The 22957-nt window shown below is 37.7% G+C and overlaps 1 protein-coding gene and 1 long non-coding RNA gene across 4 annotated transcripts in view; one reads left to right on the top strand and one right to left on the bottom strand.

Annotated features, from left to right (window-relative positions):
• The window catches only part of skic3 (SKI3 subunit of superkiller complex), a 271172-nt gene that overhangs the window by 2218 nt on the left and 245997 nt on the right, over positions 1-22957 (bottom strand). For both annotated transcript variants that reach the window (XM_065284603.1, XM_065284604.2), the window contains exons 39-40: positions 18356-18486; positions 18076-18205 (exon numbers count right to left, since the gene is read on the bottom strand). In XM_065284603.1, the coding sequence (XP_065140675.1) occupies positions 18076-18205; positions 18356-18486 (261 nt within the window). The remainder of the gene's footprint in view (positions 1-18075; positions 18206-18355; positions 18487-22957) is intronic.
• Positions 4534-7156, top strand: LOC135774578 (uncharacterized). 2 transcript variants are annotated; one of them, XR_010543740.2, is made up of 6 exons: positions 4534-4788; positions 5468-5613; positions 5931-6028; positions 6169-6289; positions 6370-6486; positions 6625-7150. It is a non-coding gene; the product is annotated as an uncharacterized lncRNA (long non-coding RNA). The 2 variants fall into 2 exon arrangements; XR_010543739.2 differs by having other exon boundaries at positions 4534-5613; positions 6625-7156.

Genomic DNA, 22957 nt, shown 5'->3' with positions numbered 1-22957 from the left:
TGATAAACTTATCAATGTTTGTTTACAGCAGCCGCCATTACCTCACGTGTTGATCATGAACACGCGAGTGATCCTGTGTTTAATAAACTTGCTGTGCGGAGATATATGCTTAGACGCAACTAAATAAGGATTGTACTGTTTGCAATCGCGTATTTTATAAGAATACCAAAAAGCGCGTCGAGTTTCCTGACTCGTGGATTTTTGTGTGTGTGTTCCCATCGCGTGATGTGTTTGACGGAAGAACAAAGAAAACACTCGCGTCTAGAGATACTGACACACATACGCAAGTAAATAAGGATTTAGATGTCATGTTTGATGCACTCGGATGAAACAACTCAGCATAACAAGGAATAGAGAGACTGGGTTGAGGATTGCATATCCATTGACTGCAGGAGGCACGAATTATGCATATGGATGTTCGTTCACTTCAATGGCGCGGGGGTGTGGCGATCTCATCTCATTAGAGATAATGAGGTAACAGAAGACGCTACCTATCCTCTTTCTCATGCAGTTTACACCGAATGACAATATCTGTTTTCGATTTCACTTACATCATTTAAAAGTAGACATTCCAAGCATTATGTAGACATTTATCTTGTGTTTCTACGACAAGTATTCGTTAAGTTACAGTTAATTTGTCTGACGCGTTTCTGAAAGGACTTCACTGAGGGAGAGAGAACAAAATGTGCATCATGTTTATTTTCTTAATTTTGCGAAAAGCACAACATTCTGTTTTTATTGGGACGTGACAGAAAAAAACTAGACACTTTAACGTTTTAAATGATATATAAATCATATCTGTATGTCAAAAATCAGCAGAGTAATTTAAGTCTCTTTGCGGAGTGATTGAAAAATAAAGAGTTTGCGGCGTCCGCGCCACCGTCGACCCCAGAGTGTTAACAAGAATCTTCCTACACCACTTTGTGAGTATTATATCCATGATGGAAGTACTCTGTAGCCAGAATGTCTACTGCCAGGCATGACTTTGTAACTTTTGCAAATGTTGATCATTTTAAATAATTGGACTTGAATCATATTCTGTAAGTATTCTTTAATTGACGTTTGAAGCTGGAACCTGCCTGGTATAATAAATTTGTACATTTGATTAATTTCAATTCTTCAGAAATTGTATTGATTTATTTTTAATTTTTCACAAATGATTATTTCCGGTAGATTAGAAGGAGTCTGGTATTACCGCAAAATAAGTATGTCAGGATATGATCATACTGGTGCTTTGATGTTGAAAGGAGCATTGTCCAGGACTCTCAGATTTATGTCTATCCCCTGACTTAGCAGGTTGCATGATCGTGACTAAAAAAACTATTTTTATGATCGGAGCAAGCATGGGGCGGCCAGATATAAAAGTATTAGTTTACCCGGCAACCTCTGACTAAGATCAGACTGACAATTTTGTGTCCGTGAGATATACGCAACGGCCGACATATACTCTGAGCGATATCGGATCCCTAATGAATGAATAACTAAGATTATGAGAATTTATAAATAATCAAATGTCTAAATTATGATCAACAGATAATTGGTATAATGCACTTAATTCCTAGTATATTAAATTGGAGTCAGATTATAATTTAAATACAGAGGTCAAAGAAAGTAATTTAATCCTGATGAATAGAATTATTCTTTTAGAAGCGCCAAGACACAAAAAAACACAAGATCCCTTCACCCAGGTCATTGGATTTCATCGTTGGGCCGATGGGTGACTGGAGTGATGTTTCTAGCTATATTTCTAAGATGGTAGTAAGCTGATTTGCTTATTGCTCTCACATTTCTACTGAAATTAAAGTTAGACTCTATAATTACACCAAGATTTCGGACTTTATTTTGTGTCTTTAGACCCCTAGACTCAAGGTATGCGTTAACCTTGAGAGTTTCATCTTTATTTCCAAATACCAGGGATGTGGACTCGGATCCCAAATTTGTTGACTTGCGACTTAACTCATAATTAAAGAAGACTTGAGACTTGACAGCAATGACTCGAGACTTGACTTGGACTTGAGCCCTGTGACCAGTGGTGGACAGTAACGAAGTAAAAGTAATTAGTTACTGTACTTAAGTCATTTTTTCATGTATCTGTACTTAACTCAAGTACTTTTATTTTGGGAGACTTTTACTTTACCACATTTTAAAGTAAAATATCTTACTTTTTACTCTACTACATTTTTAAAAAAATCGGTCTTTCTTTTTTATTTATCAGTGGATTAATAATGCACACGTGACGCGTCAAACCACCAATCAGGGTACAGCACGCGCTTCGTTTTGAACTTGTTTTGGTTGCCGCGGTGGTTCATGTAAGCGACGCGAGTTTAGCAGCCAGCCGAAACTACATTCATAAACAACGGAGGAAATAACTCCCCACAATAACAATGGCCTTATTTATCCGAGTCCTCGAATAAAAGAGCGAGCCCTTCGTGTCTTCTCTGCCTAATTTGAAACTGTGCCATTTCTTTTCACAAGAATACTCCTTCCAATCTAAGGAAACACATAATCTTCCAATCTAAGCAAACACTCATTTTAAATGAGCAATCTTAACTAAAAACTGTTTTATTGTGTTGGTAAAATATATACGACCTTATTATGAATGAACTTTTAAGGCATGCAGGCTGGAGCTATTTTTAGCCCTATAGTTAGCTGTATAGTTAGCGATTTCACTTAAGTTAATTGTATTTGAAGCTCAGTGCTCTGTTATTGTGAAATGACAGTCAATCGCTAATTTCAACACTAATGTAAAATAAAAATGACATTTTGACTAGCCATGCCGCGTATGATGCTCAAACAGGCAGGTGGACTGGAGTGCTCCTTATTAACCGAGATTGTTATTTTCAAAAGTTTTGCTTCCAAAATGTATGAATACCTTTATTTATGTATTACAATATACATATGACATGCTAAAGCACATGAAATGTTTCTTAAATTATATTCTGTAAGGCTTGTTGTATTTGCCAAAGGAAGGGAGACTGATTTCTAAATATGTATTTAATGTTTTGAATCTTTTCTTTTGCAGAGAAAGCATGGTAGCCACATTAAAAGGTATGTTGCTGTAACTTATTACACGGCTCTCTGGAATGCTTGATTCTGATTGGTCAGTTGAGACATTTGCAGGTTCGTTCTTTTCAAAAAATAACCGCTCCAAAGTAATAACGCATAGCCGGTACTACTTGTACGAGTAAAATCGCTCCGCGCCAATAAAGATCAATAAAGATTACTGTTTGGCGCCATCTTGTGACAAACACTGGACAACCACGACAAGACACAGAGAGCTTACTGAGACTGAACTTGACAAAATAGAGCATGACAGCTACGAAGCCAACACACAAACAAATACAGAATGGGCATTAAAACTTCTCAAAGACTGGTAAAAGAGAAAAAATGGAGACAGACAAGTATGAAGCAGAGGATCTTAATAAGGTATTACGATCATTTTATGCATCTGTGCAAAGTTTCGCGGAAGGATAAAAATGTTAATTTAAAACAAATATGCCAATAAAATGTTTCAAATTCATATTCATGTCCGTTTTTTTTCTTATGTGACAAGTAGCCGTGTAATAAGCGGGATAATGTAGAGGCAGCCGGTAGTTATCGGGAAATAAGCCCCTTCAGTGTGATACAAGACCCGCTTTTTCACATAATTTGAGTTTCATAACAAAAATGATACAGACATAATAAATCCAGTACTTTTGTACTTAAGTACATTTTGAGGTAAATACTTTTGTACTTTTACTCAAGTAAAAATTTTAAGCAAGTACTTCTACTTTTACTGGAGTAATATTTTACCCTGGGTATCTTTACTTTTACTCAAGTACATGCACTTGATCCATTGTGATTGGCATCTCTTCTCCTGACAGCGCTGCCCTGTCCGTTTGATAGCTTTTGTGTATTTGGTATAATACACTGTATTCACATGGTTTATGGTTAAAAAAACATTATTTTCACAAACTGAACATTTGTGTTGGTCCAGATATCCCTGCCTTCCTCAAACGCTCTGATTTGTTACAAAGATTATTGATCTAAAACTGACATGTCCCAGATTGGCCATTTTACCAGTACGTTGTGATTGGCCTTAATACCTCTAATATCAGCCGGATATGTGATGCTGACAGGAGATAATATTGTCTTTAGTCTCTTATCGTGTCTAATTCATGGTTAACTCAGTAGTAAATTCTTTAAATATGAAAACATAGACTACTTACAGGCTGTATGTCAAAAGCAGGCGGAATTATGATAATGAACATCGTGTCTACGTCAACCGACCCAGAAAGTAAACGGTTGCCTACAATCCGTGTGTTTGTTGTTGTCCAAGAAAAGAGATTTACGTTATAACTTGCATCATTGTTTACTTTGGGATTTGTACCTTTTGCATATTGTTAACATGTACTAACAAACACTTTAATACCAAAGGAAATGTAAAATCGTGAATCAGATAATTGGTGCTCTTTAAACATATTTTTCACTTCTTTTGTTTGTCTGACAGCACGATGTGCTGTAATTTGAAATTTTAGGGTGTTTTTGCAACTACACAGCAAAATCACCAGTGTTAAATTTTCAGGGATGGTGTTAAACACACAGTGTTGATGCTGTTTTAACACTATCTGGTAATAAAATAACACTGCCATTGCTAGGCCAGTGTTATATCCACGACAGCGTCAGTGTAAAACAAGGGTGTTATCAGATTTCACTCTGAGCGGTGTAAATCAAGCCACGCCTCCACTAAACATTTCCTGTCAGGGATTTTACCGCCATTTTCTTTCAGAGGAGAACTGAAGAGAGCAGGTAAATCAGTCTCATAATATTCACATGGTTTGGCTAAATTAAACTGTTATTTCTCTGTCTGACTCTACGCAGCCATATGCCAAAAAACCTAAATAAGATATTTTTCCCATTTTATTTCCCCTTTGTTCGTTATTTGGTTCAGTTTAATCAGAGCTACCTTGTGTTACGTTGTTCCCTTGTTAGTTTAGTATAAAGTTAAACTGCTAGCTAAAAGTTTTAACCAATAAGGATAATATTAACAGGAGATATGAACGAAAGAATTGAACCATGATAAAACGCCATGCACTACAAATTGAAGGTATGAAATTAAGTTAAATGAAAGCTCGTTTATTCACCATATGATGCTCGTTATACCGTGAGTTAACGAGGTCGTTTACATGCACGTGAGTGCACGGATATCGGTTAATTATTCAAATGACTGAAAAACACGGAGAAACCGCAACCGCATCGTCATGTGTTTTTCTAAGATGTATGCACACAGGGGAAATATCGCCAAACCAACAATTAATTTTGCCCAAAACATCACAATATATCATCATTTGTATGCACAGATTGCTGGATTGGATGCATTGTGTGTTGTAAGTTTTTCGTGGCGCTAGATGTCAGACAGATGCAAATGGCAAATACATACGAAAGTGTAAAACGTGTATGGCGAACATTTGTTTTTCTGTCATTATAGGTGCTAGTTTGGTGAAAGTACACACTGAGTGCTTCAAATCATTCAGAAGAGATGCTGTTTTTAGGGCAGTTTATTAAAGAAGACCTGACATGGATGACTTCCAATGAGAAACGACTGCTAATACTTATATAAATTCATTACAGAAGGTAAGTTTATATATTTATACATATAAATCATTTTATTTGACATAACTGAACAGTTAACCAATCTTTTTAATATATGTAGTTTTATACATATTATGATTATTAATCTGGCAAGAAACTCACATGACCTGCTGCCAACTTTAATAAAAATATATTATCTTCTCATACATCGTTTTGCTATTGATATCATATTAAACAGCAATCAAATTGATTACTATTTTGAAAATGTATAAATGAAGATTCATATTGTCTTGAGTGCTGTTTTTAATGTAAAAGGAATGTTGAGTTTTCAGAGTCTTTATTGTCATTTTTTGTGATAGGACCCTACCAGACTATATTTGAATACGGCATACCCATGAATTCTGGAACTGTTATTCCTTAACCCAGTTTGGAGGATAAGAGCTTACCAACTAGTTATGTGAGTACACACAGTACATTAGTACTGTACACTGTCTCTAACATGATTTATTATACTGAGATGATTTTGATTCAAATAATGGTTAAAACTGCACCCTTTTTGGTATTTTCTTGACTCTTTTTGTCTTTGAAAATCTGCAGAAATATGCTGAGGTGATGTATTGCAAAATAGCCAACATACAACAATTAAAGGATAATTGCAGACTACATCCTGATGAAGATATGGATGACCCTCTGTCTGGTCAACAGGAGTTTAAATATGGTGAGTGTACATGGGTTTGCTACTTTTACAGTTTTAAAGTTTAACTGTATACTCATGGTGTTCAAATTCTGTTTTGCTAGGACGGGACAGTGATGTGGCAGCTCTTCCCTGGCTCATTCACCTCTTGCCTTCATTTGTGAAAGGAAGAAAGACTGGAGAGGGTCAATGTGCATCTGAAGCTACTGATAAGTAGCTGTGTAAGTTTTTTTGGCATTTTGTTCTAGTTATTTATTCAGCAGTTAGTTTGCTTGCATTTTTCTCCCCATGTAAATACTTACAAGTTCATAAATACACATCAAATACATTCATCAAATACACTCTTTTAAAACACTTAGGTGATGAGCATCAATCCATGCTTTGAGGTGGATGAATCAGCACAGCCCTGCCTGCTCTGTGTTGGGAACAGAAGTTGCATCCAGAATTTTTGCCTCATTCTGGACCAAAAAGCCATTCCCTCCATGATGAAGACCACTGATGCAGCCTTCCACTACATCATGAGTAAAACAACTACAGAACTAAATACCAGGTTGGAACGTATTTAAGAAAAATGAAACGTCTTTTGAATTGAAATGTCTGTTTTGTTATGGAAAAATCTTCAGTATTGTGAAAGATAAGCATTTCTGCCTGCCAGTAAGGTAATTGGAGTGTATTTTAATGTTCAAGTTTTGAGTAGGGTGGCTGATTTTTTTTAAATCTCATTTGATAGATTAAAGACCTTATAATAAGTGGTTTTCATGTCACTGCGCTGTGGTATAAGATAACTTTCATTATTCCATACTGAATTCTGCTTCTAATTGTAGCTGAGGTATTTAAATAAGCAGTGTTAAATGCAAAGTGTTGTGTTACAATGTAAATATTAAATGTGATGTACTTTAATAAAAAGAGGTTTTGCAATATTTCTTGTCATTTGTCTTTTATAGAAACAACCCATTAGCAACAAAAGTGGCTATTAATCAGTATTTTAACACTTAACATTGTTGAATTCACATTACACTGGTGTTGACCTTAAATTAGGAGTATTAATTTTTAACACTGTATTTGTGTGCCAACACCAGTGTAGTGTGGAAACAACAATGAATAGTGTTGAACAAAGGGTCAAATGTAACAATATTGAGTGTTAAATTAACATTTAATGGGTGTTGTTAAATTAACACTACACTTTTGACTAAATTAACACAGTGTAGTGTGGACACATATACACACTTTGCCGGTGTTAAATTAGACACCGTGGGTGTTATTTTAAAGTGCCCGTATTATGAAAAACTCACTTTTTCTGGGTTTTGGGGTGTTATTTTGTGTCTCTGATGCTCCCACACGCATACAAACTTGGAACAAAATCCATCCATGCTGTTTTGAGTGAGATACAGGTTTCTGAATGTCCTCTGCCTTGAGTCTCAGATTGCGCCAGTTAAAACTCAGCTCCGTTGTGACATAACAAACCGTTTCGTCACATTCAGTTTGAATTTTCCCGCCCACCACCCCACTCGCAGGTCTCCACCCACCAGGTAGCTAGAGAGCATAGAGCAGTCACTTGAATGAGACCCTCTGTGCTGTTATCATCTCTCACGGAAATAACAGCGCTATTTGGATATTATGGATTATACTCCCACCTACTTTTAAAAACAAAGTTTTAACGCGTGGTTATTGGAACCCAGAGTAATCTTATATACAGTGTGTTACGACGCAAACAGTCCTCAGATTGTAGGCGATAAGACCTTCATGCGAAATCTGATGTAAACAACAGACTATGTATCTATATTTCACGGATTATAAGCATTTGTGGACAAAAATGGTAATTGGATGTATTTTATTGGACTTTCATGGATCATTCACACATCTGAAACAGACTGGATTCGATTCGCGATCTTCGTATATCAACAAAAAAAGGTAAGAAGTCACGTTGTATTTTGCATGTTGTCATCTTCTGTCACAAAATACTACATTTATGATGCTAGAGCTAAAAGCTTTTTGCCAAACTAACCGAGACCGTACGCCCCGGCTTTTCTGACGAGGCGAGCCTCTAATAACTTTACGGTCCGCATAGATATATAAGATACACGGTCCGGACCTCCCGCTAGCTTCTAGCAATTAGCACGCGGTCCACAAGCAGTATACATCCCCCGCCGGGTCTTAATTTCTGTAATTTGCGAAAATAATGCGTTTGAAAATGTTTATAACGGGAATATGTTAGTATTGTCCAGGGAAAACGAGTGTATTGTTCAGACTGCTACATCACAATTTACGCTGGAATCTTTGTGTGTCATGATGAGTTTGACACACCGAGACCGGGCCTTACCGCCCCGGCTTTTCTGACGAGGCTAACCCCCGAGCCTCTAATAACTGTACGGTCCGGACCTCCCGCTAGCTTCTAGCAATTAGCACGCGGTCCACAAGCAGTATACATCCCCCGCCGGGTCTTAATTTCTGTAATTTGCGAAAATAATGCGTTCTAAAATGTTTTATAACTGGAATATGTTAGCATTGTCCAGGGAAAACGAGTTTATTGTTGTGACTGCTAACGTAACATCACAATTTACTCTGGAATCATTGTGTGTCATGAGTTTCTTCTCCTGTAGTGTATTTATTAGTGATACTTTTCTGCATGATTTGTCTGTTGGCAACATAAACCGTTAATAATAATAATATATAAAATAATAACACAGTATGGTCTGTACTGCTCACGATACCACTGAGCACGCGCACGATCACATGACGTTAGTAGTGGGGCGTGATCAAAGGAGCAGCAGCTCATAAATATGTAAGACTAGCTCAAAACGGCACAATCTGAACTGCCCTGAAACAGAGGCTACTAGAGATGGGTAACAATCTTTTCCTACAAGCTATTTCGAGCAAACAACTTTTGAAACATGCTTTATGGAACTCATACACCTATATAACTTGTGGAAAAGCAGTCATAAGATGGGCACTTTAACACCAGTGATTTTGCTGTGTAGTTCGTTTGAGCCCTCCAAACGCTCTCGAATCAGTCAAGTGTGTAAATGTGAACAAACCTAGTGATCTCAGACTAGGGCTGTCAAAATGGCTGAACAAGTACATTCGAAATTCGTCCTTGAAAAATAATAAAATTCGAATTATATTTTTTGTTAAAACGAATGTTATAAACACAAATAAATTAAACATAATTTCTTAAATTCATATGCAAAGGAACAAAAGTGCACATAGATATCTGGAAGTGCAAAATGCCTCAACAGCCAGCGTGTGTTATACATTAATTAAATTTACAAAAAAATTTACAGAGCCCCAGTCAATACAGAACACAACGGTGTCTTAATGAAATCAAAATTAACCAGTATATTTGTGCATCTGTAAATGTACAAAACGAATGCCATACATAGACAATGCATATTAATACAGGGCATTTTATATAATAAGTAGATAAATTTACGTGTTTCTAATAAAGTATGAAAACGAATGAATCTTTATTTAAGCAAAAATAAGTGGGAAAGATCATTAGTCATTTAAATTTTGTCAAGCTTAAACACTTTTCACAACAACTTATATTATATTTTGTGTGTTCCTTGGTATATGTAGAAATATATGCGATCTAATAAAGTACAGAACAGAAATGTATAATAACTTATGCGCAGAGCGAAGCCGTTAATAAAGCAGACTCTCCGTAATTAATACAGGTAGAGGACGTGCTGAAACAGTCGAGTTGGGAGATGATCATCATGTTTATATTTCACGCAGATAATGTTGATGAAAAACTTGCATATTATCAAATGTCCAGGTGAAAGGCAAGTTTCCAGTCAGTTATAAAAATAAAGCCACCGCGGCGTTACATTGCAACTCTCTCATATGCGGTGTGGACTCTGTAGATGCACATATGGTTTTAATGTTGCTAAACAAGCAGCTGAATTATGGCACTTTCGTGTTGATCAGTTATTTTAAACTTTAAAACTGCATTTAGAAGCAGACGACACTATCTCAGCTAGTTTCACTTTGCGGATGAATTCCAGTTGATGCTCCAAAAACCACAGAAGCATCAATCACACAGCCCTTTTAATATGTATTCTGTCCGACTCGTAATCCCCACTGTCTTTTCTTGCTATTTTTCAAATGAATAACGCTGGCTTGGTCCGCATAGTTGGCTGAGCCGCTAACGCTCTGTATAACAATCCGCGTTACGTCATCATCACGTTGCGTGAGCTTCCTGACACAGGTAAAATTCGAATGCAAAGTTTTACGTTCGAATATGCATATTTTTTTACATTCGACGAATATTCGAAATTCGAATTAAAATTTGACAGCCCTATCTCAGACCCCCCTAAAAGGACCAAAAAGTGAACCGTACATAGACCACTGAGTTTGGAGGTGGTGTAAGAACAGTGCACTTTTGGGTTCTGATGCACAGAATGCACAGAAAGCTGGGGTCTGAGTTCTTATGAAGTTGTGATGTGAACAAGAAATGGTCTGAGATCAATTCAATTCTGAAGAGGACCAGAAAAAGAACTGGGTCCTCTTTTGAGTCCACTATACTGTGAACACCAAAAAGACTCCGATCACATTTGGCTAGTTCCTTTTCTGGTTCACTTTAAGCGAACTGGGTTTGGTTTACTAATAAAATAGTTTTTTTTGTCACTGATTGTCCTATTATGGCACAATCCCTAAATTGAACGAGTATATACATTTCTTTAAGGGCACCCATCTCGCATCAAATTAAACTGCTATGTTAAATATTATTCTACTTGCTTTCCTGATAAATCAGATATGATTATTAATACTGATACACTAATTTAGGCAAAGAGCACTTATGACTTGTTTAAGACTTGAAGCTTAAAGTTGATGACTTTACTTGGACAACTCTACTTGGACTTGCCTGTCTTGACTCGGGACTTGACTTAGGACTTGTCCGTTTTGACTTGGGACTTGACTTGAGACTTAAATGCAAAGACTCGTGACTTGCAAAAGTTAGACTGTCCTGTATTAGCGGGGATGTCTCACGTCCCGTTTTTTGCGGTTTAATCTGTTTAGTGACACATTTTATAAAGATGTTTGGGAGACAAGAGACTGCTGAAAGCGCATCCTGTACTTTTTTTAGTTTAAAAAAGCACAGAATTGTTATTATAAGTATACTTAAATAAAAGTAGACCTTCCACAGTTTCGAATTATGTATTAGTCTTAATTGTATGACTAAATTCATTAGAGTCTTTGCGCAGTGATTAAAGTCTGCACGACAGTCGACCCCTAGGTGTTAATCGGTCGAACCCTAAACCATTATCATACGGCTACTATATGTGAAGAACATGTTCCGTTTCATGGTTTTATCTTGTTGAAGAAACATTCACATGCAGTCCACAAAGCAAGGATTTTATGTGTTTTTATATTATATAAAATTTGCATGCAGTGTAAAACAAAAAAGGGTTAGAATGTGATAACTCAAATTTAACACACTTGAAGCTAGTCAAGGTGTTCAGAGTTGCTTGCTAATTACAGACAGCTGTGTTGGAACTGTAGTCTGCAGGACTGTAGCTCACAAGGAGCAGGTTTATCTGTTTACCTCTGGTTTAGTATAAACAATGTGAAACACACTGGAAAAAGTGTGAGAGAAGAAAAAGCTCTCTATTGTCATCTATTAGCTGGTGGCAGTAAATGAAAGTTTATAACCATACACAAATGTTTTTTGGCGAGTGTGCTTGTACTGCCGCGTTTTTTTTTTTTCATTTCGTATATCGCAACATCTCTCCCATTCGACAGCATGCCTGTTTAAGGTGCTATAGTAAATTGGTCGCTATTACTGCTACCTTTGCTAGCAACAGACTTCAAACATACTTTGCAGCAGGGTGTTGTTTGTTCTTCTGAAAACCAAACCAATTCCAAATTACAGATGACACTTTGCGTTTTTTGGGAACGAGATTTTTGGGAACGAGTGTTTTAATTTCTTTAAATATTTTTTTGCTGACATGATAAACAGTATTGTAATACCGGATTTTATATAATCAACTTTGGGTTTGTTTAGGAAAAAGACACCTCAGGTGGTGCGATTTGAACCTTCTGAGCTCATGATATCTTCATCTTAAAGGTTTAAATCCAAAACATTCTTCCTAATCTTAGGGTTTGAGTAACTTGATCTCATCATCTCAAAGGTTTAATTACTTGATCTCTAAAAGGGCTGACTCACAAGAGTGAGTAACTGTTGAAAATATATGTTCTTATATATTTAAAATGTGGTTCTAAGATGACAATTTTATATTCATGTGTGGTATTATTTTAAACGTCATGGTGCAATGCGTAATACGGTCTAATTTCTGTTAAGATAAAGTGTACCAAAGTTAAGAACTTCAAGCATAATCTGCACACCTGTCTTCCTAAGGAGATATGGCTAACAATCCCATTTGGTGCCCCAGGTCACAAGATCCTGACCAACCAAATCCTGATGTGGGACTTTGATTTCCTGTGTGTAAAGCTGTGTATAAAAGGTGGCCTGTCAAAATATTCGGGGAAGCATTCTTTAGCAAGAATCTTTCCCACACTTTGTGCAAGAAGCTCCCTCACAGTCTGCGTGTGTATTCAAACATCATGAAAGCATCTGTATTCAGAACTTCCTGCACTGCTGTGTGTCTATATTGCCAGGTATGATCCATCAGCCTTAGCCGATATGGGCTGCCAATTTTCTTTAGCCGATATTTGGAGCCGATATTGCTTTTGCTCATTCAGTTTACATCATAAAAATGACACAATGATAAAACCAAATGTTACAACTCTTAATTTAAAAAAGGAACATTTATTGAACTATATTTAACAAATAGTCAAGACAGGTGAGGTAGAACAAGTAAGAAAATTCAGTGCTGCTGAAAATACTAAGCATAAATAAAATAATTACACTCTATTGCACACAGTAGCAACAACCAAGCAGCACAATAAGGGGAACACTGTACTTTTTCCTTGAAAGTAACCAACTATTTACAACCTATTTAATGCTTAGGTTTTAGTGCACTTAACTTAATCTCTTGTAGAGCAAATGTCTTTCATAAGAAGACAAGGAAAATGTAAACAGCAATACTGATCAAAAAAACAACTTAAAAAGAATTGTGAATAACATGCGCATTGCCCCACTTCTGAACCCCACACACCCTAGGGCCATATAATAAATGCGAGGGATAGTTAGTTTCCTCAGCTCGATTGAAACGCATAAAACTGAACAAATACATGAGGATTTGTGTTCGGACTTCGGTCAGATAGTAGAGCGCGTGCACGTGAGAGAGGTGCAGTGAGAGAGACATGAATGAGGGAGTGCATGTATCTTTGCGCTCCCAGTGAACGGAAATGTTGACAAAACTTACAAAATAACAGTTCTCCGGTCACATAAAAGTCATGTAGGAACTGCTCGGAATTAAGGGCTTAGCGTCGAATTTCTTAATTTTTCCATGAATTTCTTCATTTCTTAATACTACATATATTTATGGAGATGAGAATTAAAAACCCACCCTGTCCAGCTATGATCAGCTGTTCGGCTGATCACATGACCTGCGTTCGCTTGCGGCATTATGAGCACGGGTCGCGTCCAAAGGTCAGACTGGTGGTCGCTGAATAAAACTCCTACAAATACCACGGAATCACGGAACAACGTCAGCATTATTTAATCCTATGACCAGTGTTCGTAAGAGCTGTCGTATGCATACGGTTAGCCTAAACTCTATTTGAAGCTCCCTAAATACAATGTAAAGCAGTTTTATAGGCATTCGCGTTTTCTGCAATTAAAACCAGTATTTTTTTCTTCTTAACATCTCAATGTTCCTGTTACCTGAGCATAGAATAATTAAAAACACTTTAATAGGCCAAGGCATCAGAACCGAGACCGAACCGTAAACCGTGAACAAGAATCGAAATATGTATTGAACCGTGAACTAAGTGTATTGTTGCATCACTATTACGAACTATTATAAACATTAACTAAGCAGATTATGTCGTATATATTCTGTACTGTAATCACATTTTTGTAATAATGTATAGTAGCAGAATAAATAAATCCACTAAATCAGCATATTTTATCAACATTACATTAGTTGTTTTAAAACAATTATTGTATTTATTGTTTACTGATAGTTTCTATGAAAAGTTTTACTGATGGATTTGTAAATACAGATCATGATTTCATGTGCGCCACACATTCAGCTCTTGTGCATTGGGTTAAAACAAATGTTTTGTAGACTGCGTTTGTATTAGCTATTATGGCAACCCCTAACTGCACAAATTATGTCGGTCTTCTTGGATTTCATAATAAACATTAAACAGCCAGTCAAAACGGCTCAATGGAAGTCATAGGGCCCTATTTTAACGATCTGAAACGCAAGTACGAAGCGCAAAGTGCAAGTGAGTTTGTGGGCGGATCTTGGGCGCTGTTGATATTTTCCCGGCGTGAGAAATAACTCTTGCGCCGGGGCGCAAATCAATAAGGGGTTGGTCTGAAGTAGGTTCATTATTCATAGGTGTGGTTTGGGCGTAACGTCAAATAAACCAATCAGAACGCTATCCAACATTCCCTTTAAACGCAAGGGCGCAAGTTCCAAGGCGGGTTGCTATTATTATGACGGATTTACCAGGCGTACGCCAGGAGCGGTTTACAGCCGAGGAGACCCCCGTTCTTGTAAGAGCATTCAAAGACAGATAAGTTGTTTTGTATGGGGATAGGAGAAACCTGCCCAAATCAGCGTAGGTTAAACTGGCGTGAGAGGAAATAGCCACAGTCTCATCAGCTGGCATCCCCATCGTTGCGCCAAGCACTACAATGATGTCAGGAGACAGTGGAATCCCAAGCTTGCCAGCATAAATCGGGCACGCTGTGTAACGGGAGGTGGATCTGCCTCTACACAGACGCCAGCAGAGGACATCGCTGCGTCCACCCTCACCGCTGAAAGGGTTTGGGGGCCTTGAAATCGGACCCAAGAAACGCAAGCAAGGTCCAACCCCAAAATACTCGTACAAATCAAGTTCATATACATTAAGGTTTCTTATGAAAACATTTTCATTATTATTTACATAAAATAAACGTAATACAGCCACACAACAAACTTATAAAAATATTTGAATCGTTTGCATGAGAATTTTTTTACGCAGCCACACAATAAATAAAAACTATCACCACAATGCTCACCAGTATGATTCCCCTTACCTCGTGTATTAATATTTTTTAGTGTAACAATATATTATTTGCAAAAATAACTGTTGCATCTGTGTAGATTAGATAAGCAAAGTGTATGCGCGTTGTGCACGCTATACATTATGGCCAAGCATGTGCCCTTAAAATAGCATAATGAACAACGCGCAACGCGCCACTGACTTTAAACTTTTTTTTCTGGTCAGTGGCGCAATTGTTTTTTTGAAACTGCAAAATAGCATCAGGGATGGTTTGCGCCGGAACACGCCTCTTTTTTTGCGCTGAACCGCCCAGGGAGGGCAAGTTCATTCCCTAGTTTGACGACGTGCGTCTGTGGAGGGAAAAACCCGCTGTGCGCCGGTGCAAAATACGAATGATACATGCGTCACTGACAAAGTCAATTGCGCTGGGTGCAAGATAGGGCCCATAAACCGGAAAGCTCAAAGATGGCGGCGCCCGCATTTACGTGAAGAAACAGGTGGATATCATTGAAAAAGAGTGCTTGTCATTGAAATCGGCATTGAACTCTCTTAAATACTATTGGGTCTGGATTTTTTAATTGAGAGAGATCATAGAACCCTTCAATGGATTGACAAATGAAAGATACAAATGATCCTGTTCCTCATTGGAGTTTGGCGATGCAACCATTATATTTCACTGTAAGACATCATCCAGGGTTAGAAGATGTGATGCTAATTTTCTCTCTCGCTTACCTTGCAAGAGTTTAGGGGAGGGGGAAGATGTGATGTCATAGATCGTCTCTGATGTGTTCTGTAATTGTTTGGTTTATTATTTGAACACATGTTTATGCTTCCTTTTGTTGATTGTTTAAAAATATTTTTTGTTACTTTTTCTGGTCTAAGGTGCACATTAGATTAAAGAAAGGACACCAAAAAGCTTTCATATTTAATTTTATTTTAAGTAAATTTTATTCTATTACATTTTGTTCTCTGGGTGCTTGACTGCAGCATGATTCCTGGGGTGAAGTTAAAGAGGATGTGCAGCCTTTCTGTTCCCAATTTTATGCTATCCTGGAGGATTATGGGAAGTGTATGCATAATCCATTTTATACGAGTGAGCAGGGGATCATTGTTTTGTTGTGTTTCCTTGAAATATTATTTTTGGAAATGTATTGTGGTTATTTTTGTATCCGTTTTGACGATAATATTGATGTAAACATTTATTTTAAACTTAAGTGTTAAGTGTAAGTTTAGTTGTGTATTTATGGCCATGTTTGAATTAATGCATTTACGTTTTTAAACGCATTACTTTTGCCATGTTTATGCCTTTAATTTAAAATACGCCACCGTTTTCGACCCTCATAAACAGAGTCATTGGTAAATGCTGCAGACCCTGTTTTAGTTTGAGAACTCCGGGGTTGCACTGCAGTGTAAAATAAACGTAGACTTTTAGAGTCTTATGTAAACGAACAGCTGGTTTTAAAATGACAGTGCATCAATTTCAAAGTAAAAATATTTTTATTCAGGTAAATGGAGGTTTCCAGCGGAAGTTCTGCACAAAATAGTAAACATCTACCAAACAACTGTTATAAACGCGATGTCAGATTGTATCACTTTCTCACGATGTCAAAAAGTTATCACTTTTTTTTTGTCCCATTGTTTTCCATTTTGCGGGTGGTAAAACTACTTTGCGTGTCATTCAAATTCATTGAAATCTCGTTCACTTGTAGTTTAGAAATTAAACTAAATGTCTATTACAATTTCAAGAATGTTTTTACCCTGCATATCGCCTGAGAAAATCCGAAGTTGCGTCGAGGGGAACCAAATTGACAGCCGCGACAGCGTAGATTATCACGTACAGTACCTACAAAAGGGTATTGGATAAAGCTTTGCGTCTGACCTGCAGTGATATCATTCTGGCTTGGTGAACAGAAGTGGCGTTATTCCCCATTGGTTCTAAAGTGTTAGAAACTCAGAAAGTTTATTAAAACGTTATAAAAATTATATAATAAAAATTGTTTATTATGAACAAACAAAACGCTAAGTATAATTGTAAAACAGAGAGCGAGATGTGGTATCACCGCCAGCATTTCAGGTGGCGCTATTGAGAACTGAATGGTAGTAGTGGTGTGCATGAGAGTGAAAGAGCACAATAAGCGAACCCTGGTTTACCTATCACTGGTGCTGTTGATATTCTTCTTGAGCGATTTGCCTATTTCCTGTGCATTTACAAAAGATTTCTTTGTATGTACTGTAGGATAAGAAGGGCTTCCCAGTCAAGACGCCTTATAGCTGACAAGACAGGTTACTGTGCTGCTAAACTCACTCTGCCAAGACATGTCTCCATTTTAGTTATAATAAATGCATAGTTAAATCCTGCAATCCCTTTTTTTATATTTAAACCTACTCAATTGCAAGTTTAAAGTTATTTCCTAAATTAGATTTAAATCAGAGTTTAAAGTAAGTTTAAAGATAATCTAGGTTTACTGTAAAATTAAATCAAAATTACGGTTAAATGTAATCATGATTATTTTTAAATTAGTTTTACAGTTTGGTGCAACAGAATGATTAAATAATCCTCCTTTTAAATCAGATTTAGCAGAATCCTTGTTGGTGCAACCCACCAAATTAAGTCCAACATTTTTTTGTGATTAGGTGATTAAGATGTTACGTAATTAAGATTTTGTTTTCAAAGTGTGTTTGCTTACATCTATCTGCTCCAGGTCATCTTTCGTGTGCAAGTGGCGCAGGAGGTACCAGCGTGCCACTGATAACACAGTATCAGAAGTCCCTGAGGGTGAATCATACACAATCCTCTCCAGCAAACGCCGGGTTTCCCTATAGGAAAAAACCATAATGGAATGGAAACATGCAGGCTGCCCTTTTAAAAAATCAAAGTGACAAGTGGAGAGCTTTGACCAAAAAAGTATAGATGTATTCTTTATTTCTTTTATACAAAGGACATAAAGCACCCATGTAAGGCTTTACCTTCCACCCAACTTGACACAGAATTGCAGTAAGGCCTGAAAGAGCAGAGTCACTGGAGAGCTGGTGATCTTTAAGACTTCAGTGCATGCTTCCAACACCAGATCCTGCCACTCAGAGACACATACTCCAGCCTGCAGGCAGAAAGTAAAAGACATAAAAGTTTGTTATACTATATAAGTGAGGACATTTCATAGACCTCCTACCCTCAAAGGTGACAAGAGAATGAAAAAAAAGTTTTTACCATGTCTTAAGCCCTATTCGGACAGGATTAGTTTTACAGGGGTAGATAGCGTAATGTTATTTTACCACAGGACGTCTGTAATATTAATGGTCAATTCTGACATTTAGAAGTGGGAGGGGTAACTCCATTGCGCAGGAGGCTTCAGACCCCATAAAATTCTGCCCAGCCCCCCTAAATAAATATTTGATTCAATTTTGTGATCGCTTCAGTCCCCTAAAAAAACTCTTTAGAAAAGGCGGCATGCTGCGTCAAGTTTCGGCTCCTCCCCTGATCTGAGTCAGCATGGATTCAGCGCATTTTTCAATCCGCAGGGGGGCCAAGCAGAGCGAACATCAGTAGTACAAGGTGTGTGTGCAGGGCGGACTGACAATCTTGGCCTGGCGGCTGTTCTAACCTGTCGTGCGGTCACCTCAGGTTGACATGTGAAATAATATGATATGAATGAATGACGGACATCTTAAAATCTACGAGTCAGTCAATCGTGGTGCGAAAATGCCACCACATGACCTAACGGTGGCAACCCACTGCCTTTTTGGCTTTATCCAACAAATATGCAGCGCAAAGGAGAAGCAGAGAGAGACAGACGCATCGAGATACTGCAAAATCACAGAAATATTCGCGAAAAAGGGAGCAGGTCAGTCAAGTTACCGGTAAAAGCACACATCTATATATTGCTTATTAATGTTACAGGTTTTAAAGTCAGGTGCTGGCGTGATGCATTGCTTTACAGTATGTACAGTTGTTGCTCTGAACGCATCAGGCAGATCATTTCATGCAGCAAAACACCGGGTTATTGTTAAGTTAATTCTTTTATAAAACTTGTTTTTTTGTGGAAAAACTGTATCAAAAGTGCAAACCAGGTGAAAATCAATGGTTAAAAGTTTATTTCAGTTTGTCAACAAAATCCTTATCTAAGGTTTCTATGTGAGCATAGAAATACAAACAGTGAATGATGAATCAGGAAGTCTTCATTGTAAAAAAATCTACATTCCCAAATTAAAATTTTCTAGTCCCATATATGAAACACAGGGAATACCATGGAATAATGGATTGCAATAAGGTAAGTAGTATAAAAAATCGCCTAGAATCGCCCCTGCGCTAAACGCTGTGTTTAATTTCAGTTTGGGGAGAACGTCAGTTTCAGAAACAGTTCCGTGACTCTGAGAAGTTAATTTGACTTTTTTTATAGTTTGTGTCGTGTTATTCAGGAACTGACTTGCCACCGACTTGTTTTTCCGCCTAGAATGCAAGTAAATGCTTCTTTAAGCGCTTTTATATTTAAAAGAAACCTGCAAACTAGCAGGAAATGACGCAATTTACGTGTATATTTACAGGTGGTCTATTTGCACTGGATTAATATTACCTAAGGTAATTTCTCCGGACCTTTTTACAGAAGGTAAAAGTCGCCGTAATCTTTACTGACATTGTCCGTAATGATTACTGACATGAAGCATTCGGACTGGACTAAAATCACTAAGAAGCTCTGATAAAAATTGCTTTACACCACCTGCCTATGTAAAACTTATCCCGTCTGAATAGTACTTTAGTTGAATAACAGTAGTCTACCCGCATTCACAAACATATGAAAAGTTCTAGACAGTCTGAACATCTCTGTTTCATAGAAATACTTCTTTTAGAAATGTCCGCCAGAGAATGGCCCAATCTAAACAACGGATACATATTACGTATGCATCTCACTGCCCCCAACTCTCATTGAATTCCCTCTCCTTCAAAATAATTTGCATACATCTGGCCTTTCACCTCCAACAGGAAGTTAATTGCAGCGTAGTTCAAGGCGAAATGGCGAGTCGCGTTCAAAGGTGTGCTCTTCTATCTGTAAAAAATGTTGGTCTGTTGGTGTTCTGAAGATGGCGTAGTTTACATTCTTCTGAGTGGCAGCAAAAGCAGCCAATCAGTGCTTGCATTTCATAATGAGGTTGCCAGTTAAGCCCGAAGGGATACCAATTAGGTGCAAAACCATGCGTTAAAAATCCCCCACCCTAATATAGCTGTCTGAGAGAGGTTTTTAGGAAGCTTTTAAGGCATTACAGACCCAACCAAACTTTTGTTGTCTACATGTCACATCACAGAACAAGGATAAATACCTCATTCATATTTCTATGTCACCTTTAAAGCTCTACTGTGTACTTTATTGAGTTAATTCTTAACAAAAACCCATGTTTTCTTTCAAAAGTATGTGCTCATTCACGTGTAATTACTTCCCACCCACTAATCAAAGTATTCTCGTAAGTGTAGAATCTGCTATTTAAAATGCATACCGTCGAAGCGCTCTCTGGCTGAATCCATGTTGTGCCTCCATCTTTGAAATACATTCGCCGACGAGGGATATTCCTGAATTTCAAGCTCCGCCTTTCGCGCTTTCAGACTACACTCACGCTGGCCGCTAGCTGAAGCCTCCGGAGGTTGCATGTGTAGGCGGTATACGTCAACAAGACAGTCTTATTTCAGAATATTAAAGTGCCCGTATTATGAAAAACTCACTTTTTCTGGGTTTTGGGGTGTTATTTTGTGTCTCTGATGCTCCCACACGCATACAAACTTGGAAAAAAATCCATCCATGCTGTTTTGAGTGAGATACAGGTTTCTGAATGTCCTCTACCTTGAGTCTCAGATTGCGCGAGTTAAAACTCAGCTCCGTTGTGACGTAACAAAAAGTTTCGTCACATTCAGTTTGAATTTTCCCGCCCACCACCCCACTCGCAGGTCTCCACCCACCAGGTAGCTAGAGAGCATAGAGCAGTCACTTGAATGAGACCCTCTGTGCTGTTATCATCTCTCACGGAAATAACAGCGCTATTTGGATATTATGGATTATACTCCCACCTACTTTTAAAAACAAAGTTTTAACGCGTGGTTATTGGAACCCAGAGTAATCTTATATACAGTGTGTTACGACGCAAACAGTCCTCAGATTGTAGGCGATAAGACCTTCATGCGAAATCTGATGTAAACAACAGACTATGTATCTATATTTCACGGATTATAAGCATTTGTGGACAAAAATGGTAATTGGATGTATTTTATTGGACTTTCATGGATCATTCACACATCTGAAACAGACTGGATTCGATTCGCGATCGCGTTGTTTCATCACGAAAGGTAAGAAGTCACGTTGTATTTTGCATGTTGTCATCTTCTGTCACAAAATACTACATTTATGATGCTAGAGCTAAAAGCTTTTTGCCAAACTAACCGAGACCGTACGCCCCGGCTTTTCTGACGAGGCGAGCCTCTAATAACTTTACGGTCCGCATAGATATATAAGTTACACGGTCCGGACCTCCCGCTAGCTTCTAGCAATTAGCACGCGGTCCACAAGCAGTATACATCCCCCGCCGGGTCTTAATTTCTGTAATTTGCGAAAATAATGCGTTTGAAAATGTTTTATAATGGGAATATGTTAGCATTGTCCTGGGAAAACGAGTTTATTGTTGTGACTGCTAACGTAACATCACAATTTACTCTGGAATCATTGTGTGTCATGAGTTTCTTCTCCTGTAGTGTACTTATAAGTGATACTTTTCTGCATGATTTGTCTGTTGGCAACATAAACCGTTAATAATAATAATATATAAAATAATAACACAGTATGGTCTGTACTGCTCACGATACCACTGAGCATGCGCATGATCACATGACGTTAGTAGTGGGGCGTGATCAAAGGAGCAGCAGCTCATAAATATTTAAGACTAGCTCAAAACGGCACAATCTGAACTGCCCTGAAACAGAGGCTACTAGAGATGGGTAACAATCTTTTCCTACAAGCTATTTCGAGCAAACAACTTTTGAAACATGCTTTATGGAACTCATACACCTATATAACTTGTGGAAAAGCAGTCATAAGATGGGCACTTTAACAATTATAAAGCTGACAATTATTCTTAGTTAATTGTAAATTGATGTAATATGCTTATGACTTGCGAATGTAATGCTCAGTTGATTTAAATAAACCAGGCTTGATGACGTATCCAGCCTGTGACCTGCGTAGCTGAATCCTTCGGCTGCGACAGCTGCAAACCGTGATGAACCTGCGATCTAATGCTTTGATTTGAAAGCCTGTTGAAGACATATTCTCGAGGACATTAAAACAAGTCGCCAAGGAAGCAAAACGGGGATTTTAAACGAAAACGCGACAGGAAAAACATCAAGACCAAAGTCAATATTGGAGTTAGTTTTCCAAGATGGGGCTCAAGGGACACTGAAGTTGCACTTTATATCTTCTCCACAGGTAATTCAGCATATTCGTTTACATCGATACAGTCCATGTTGTAAACTTGAAGTTTTATAGTTCCTTGGCTAACTTTAGCATGATTATGCATAACACTTGTTAGTGTAAACAT

The sequence above is a fragment of the Paramisgurnus dabryanus genome, chromosome 5, assembly GCF_030506205.2.
Source record: "Paramisgurnus dabryanus chromosome 5, PD_genome_1.1, whole genome shotgun sequence".
Lineage (NCBI taxonomy): Eukaryota > Metazoa > Chordata > Actinopteri > Cypriniformes > Cobitidae > Paramisgurnus > Paramisgurnus dabryanus.
Note: the sequence above shows the minus strand (reverse complement) of the source record. Positions and strands in the feature narration are given on the sequence as shown.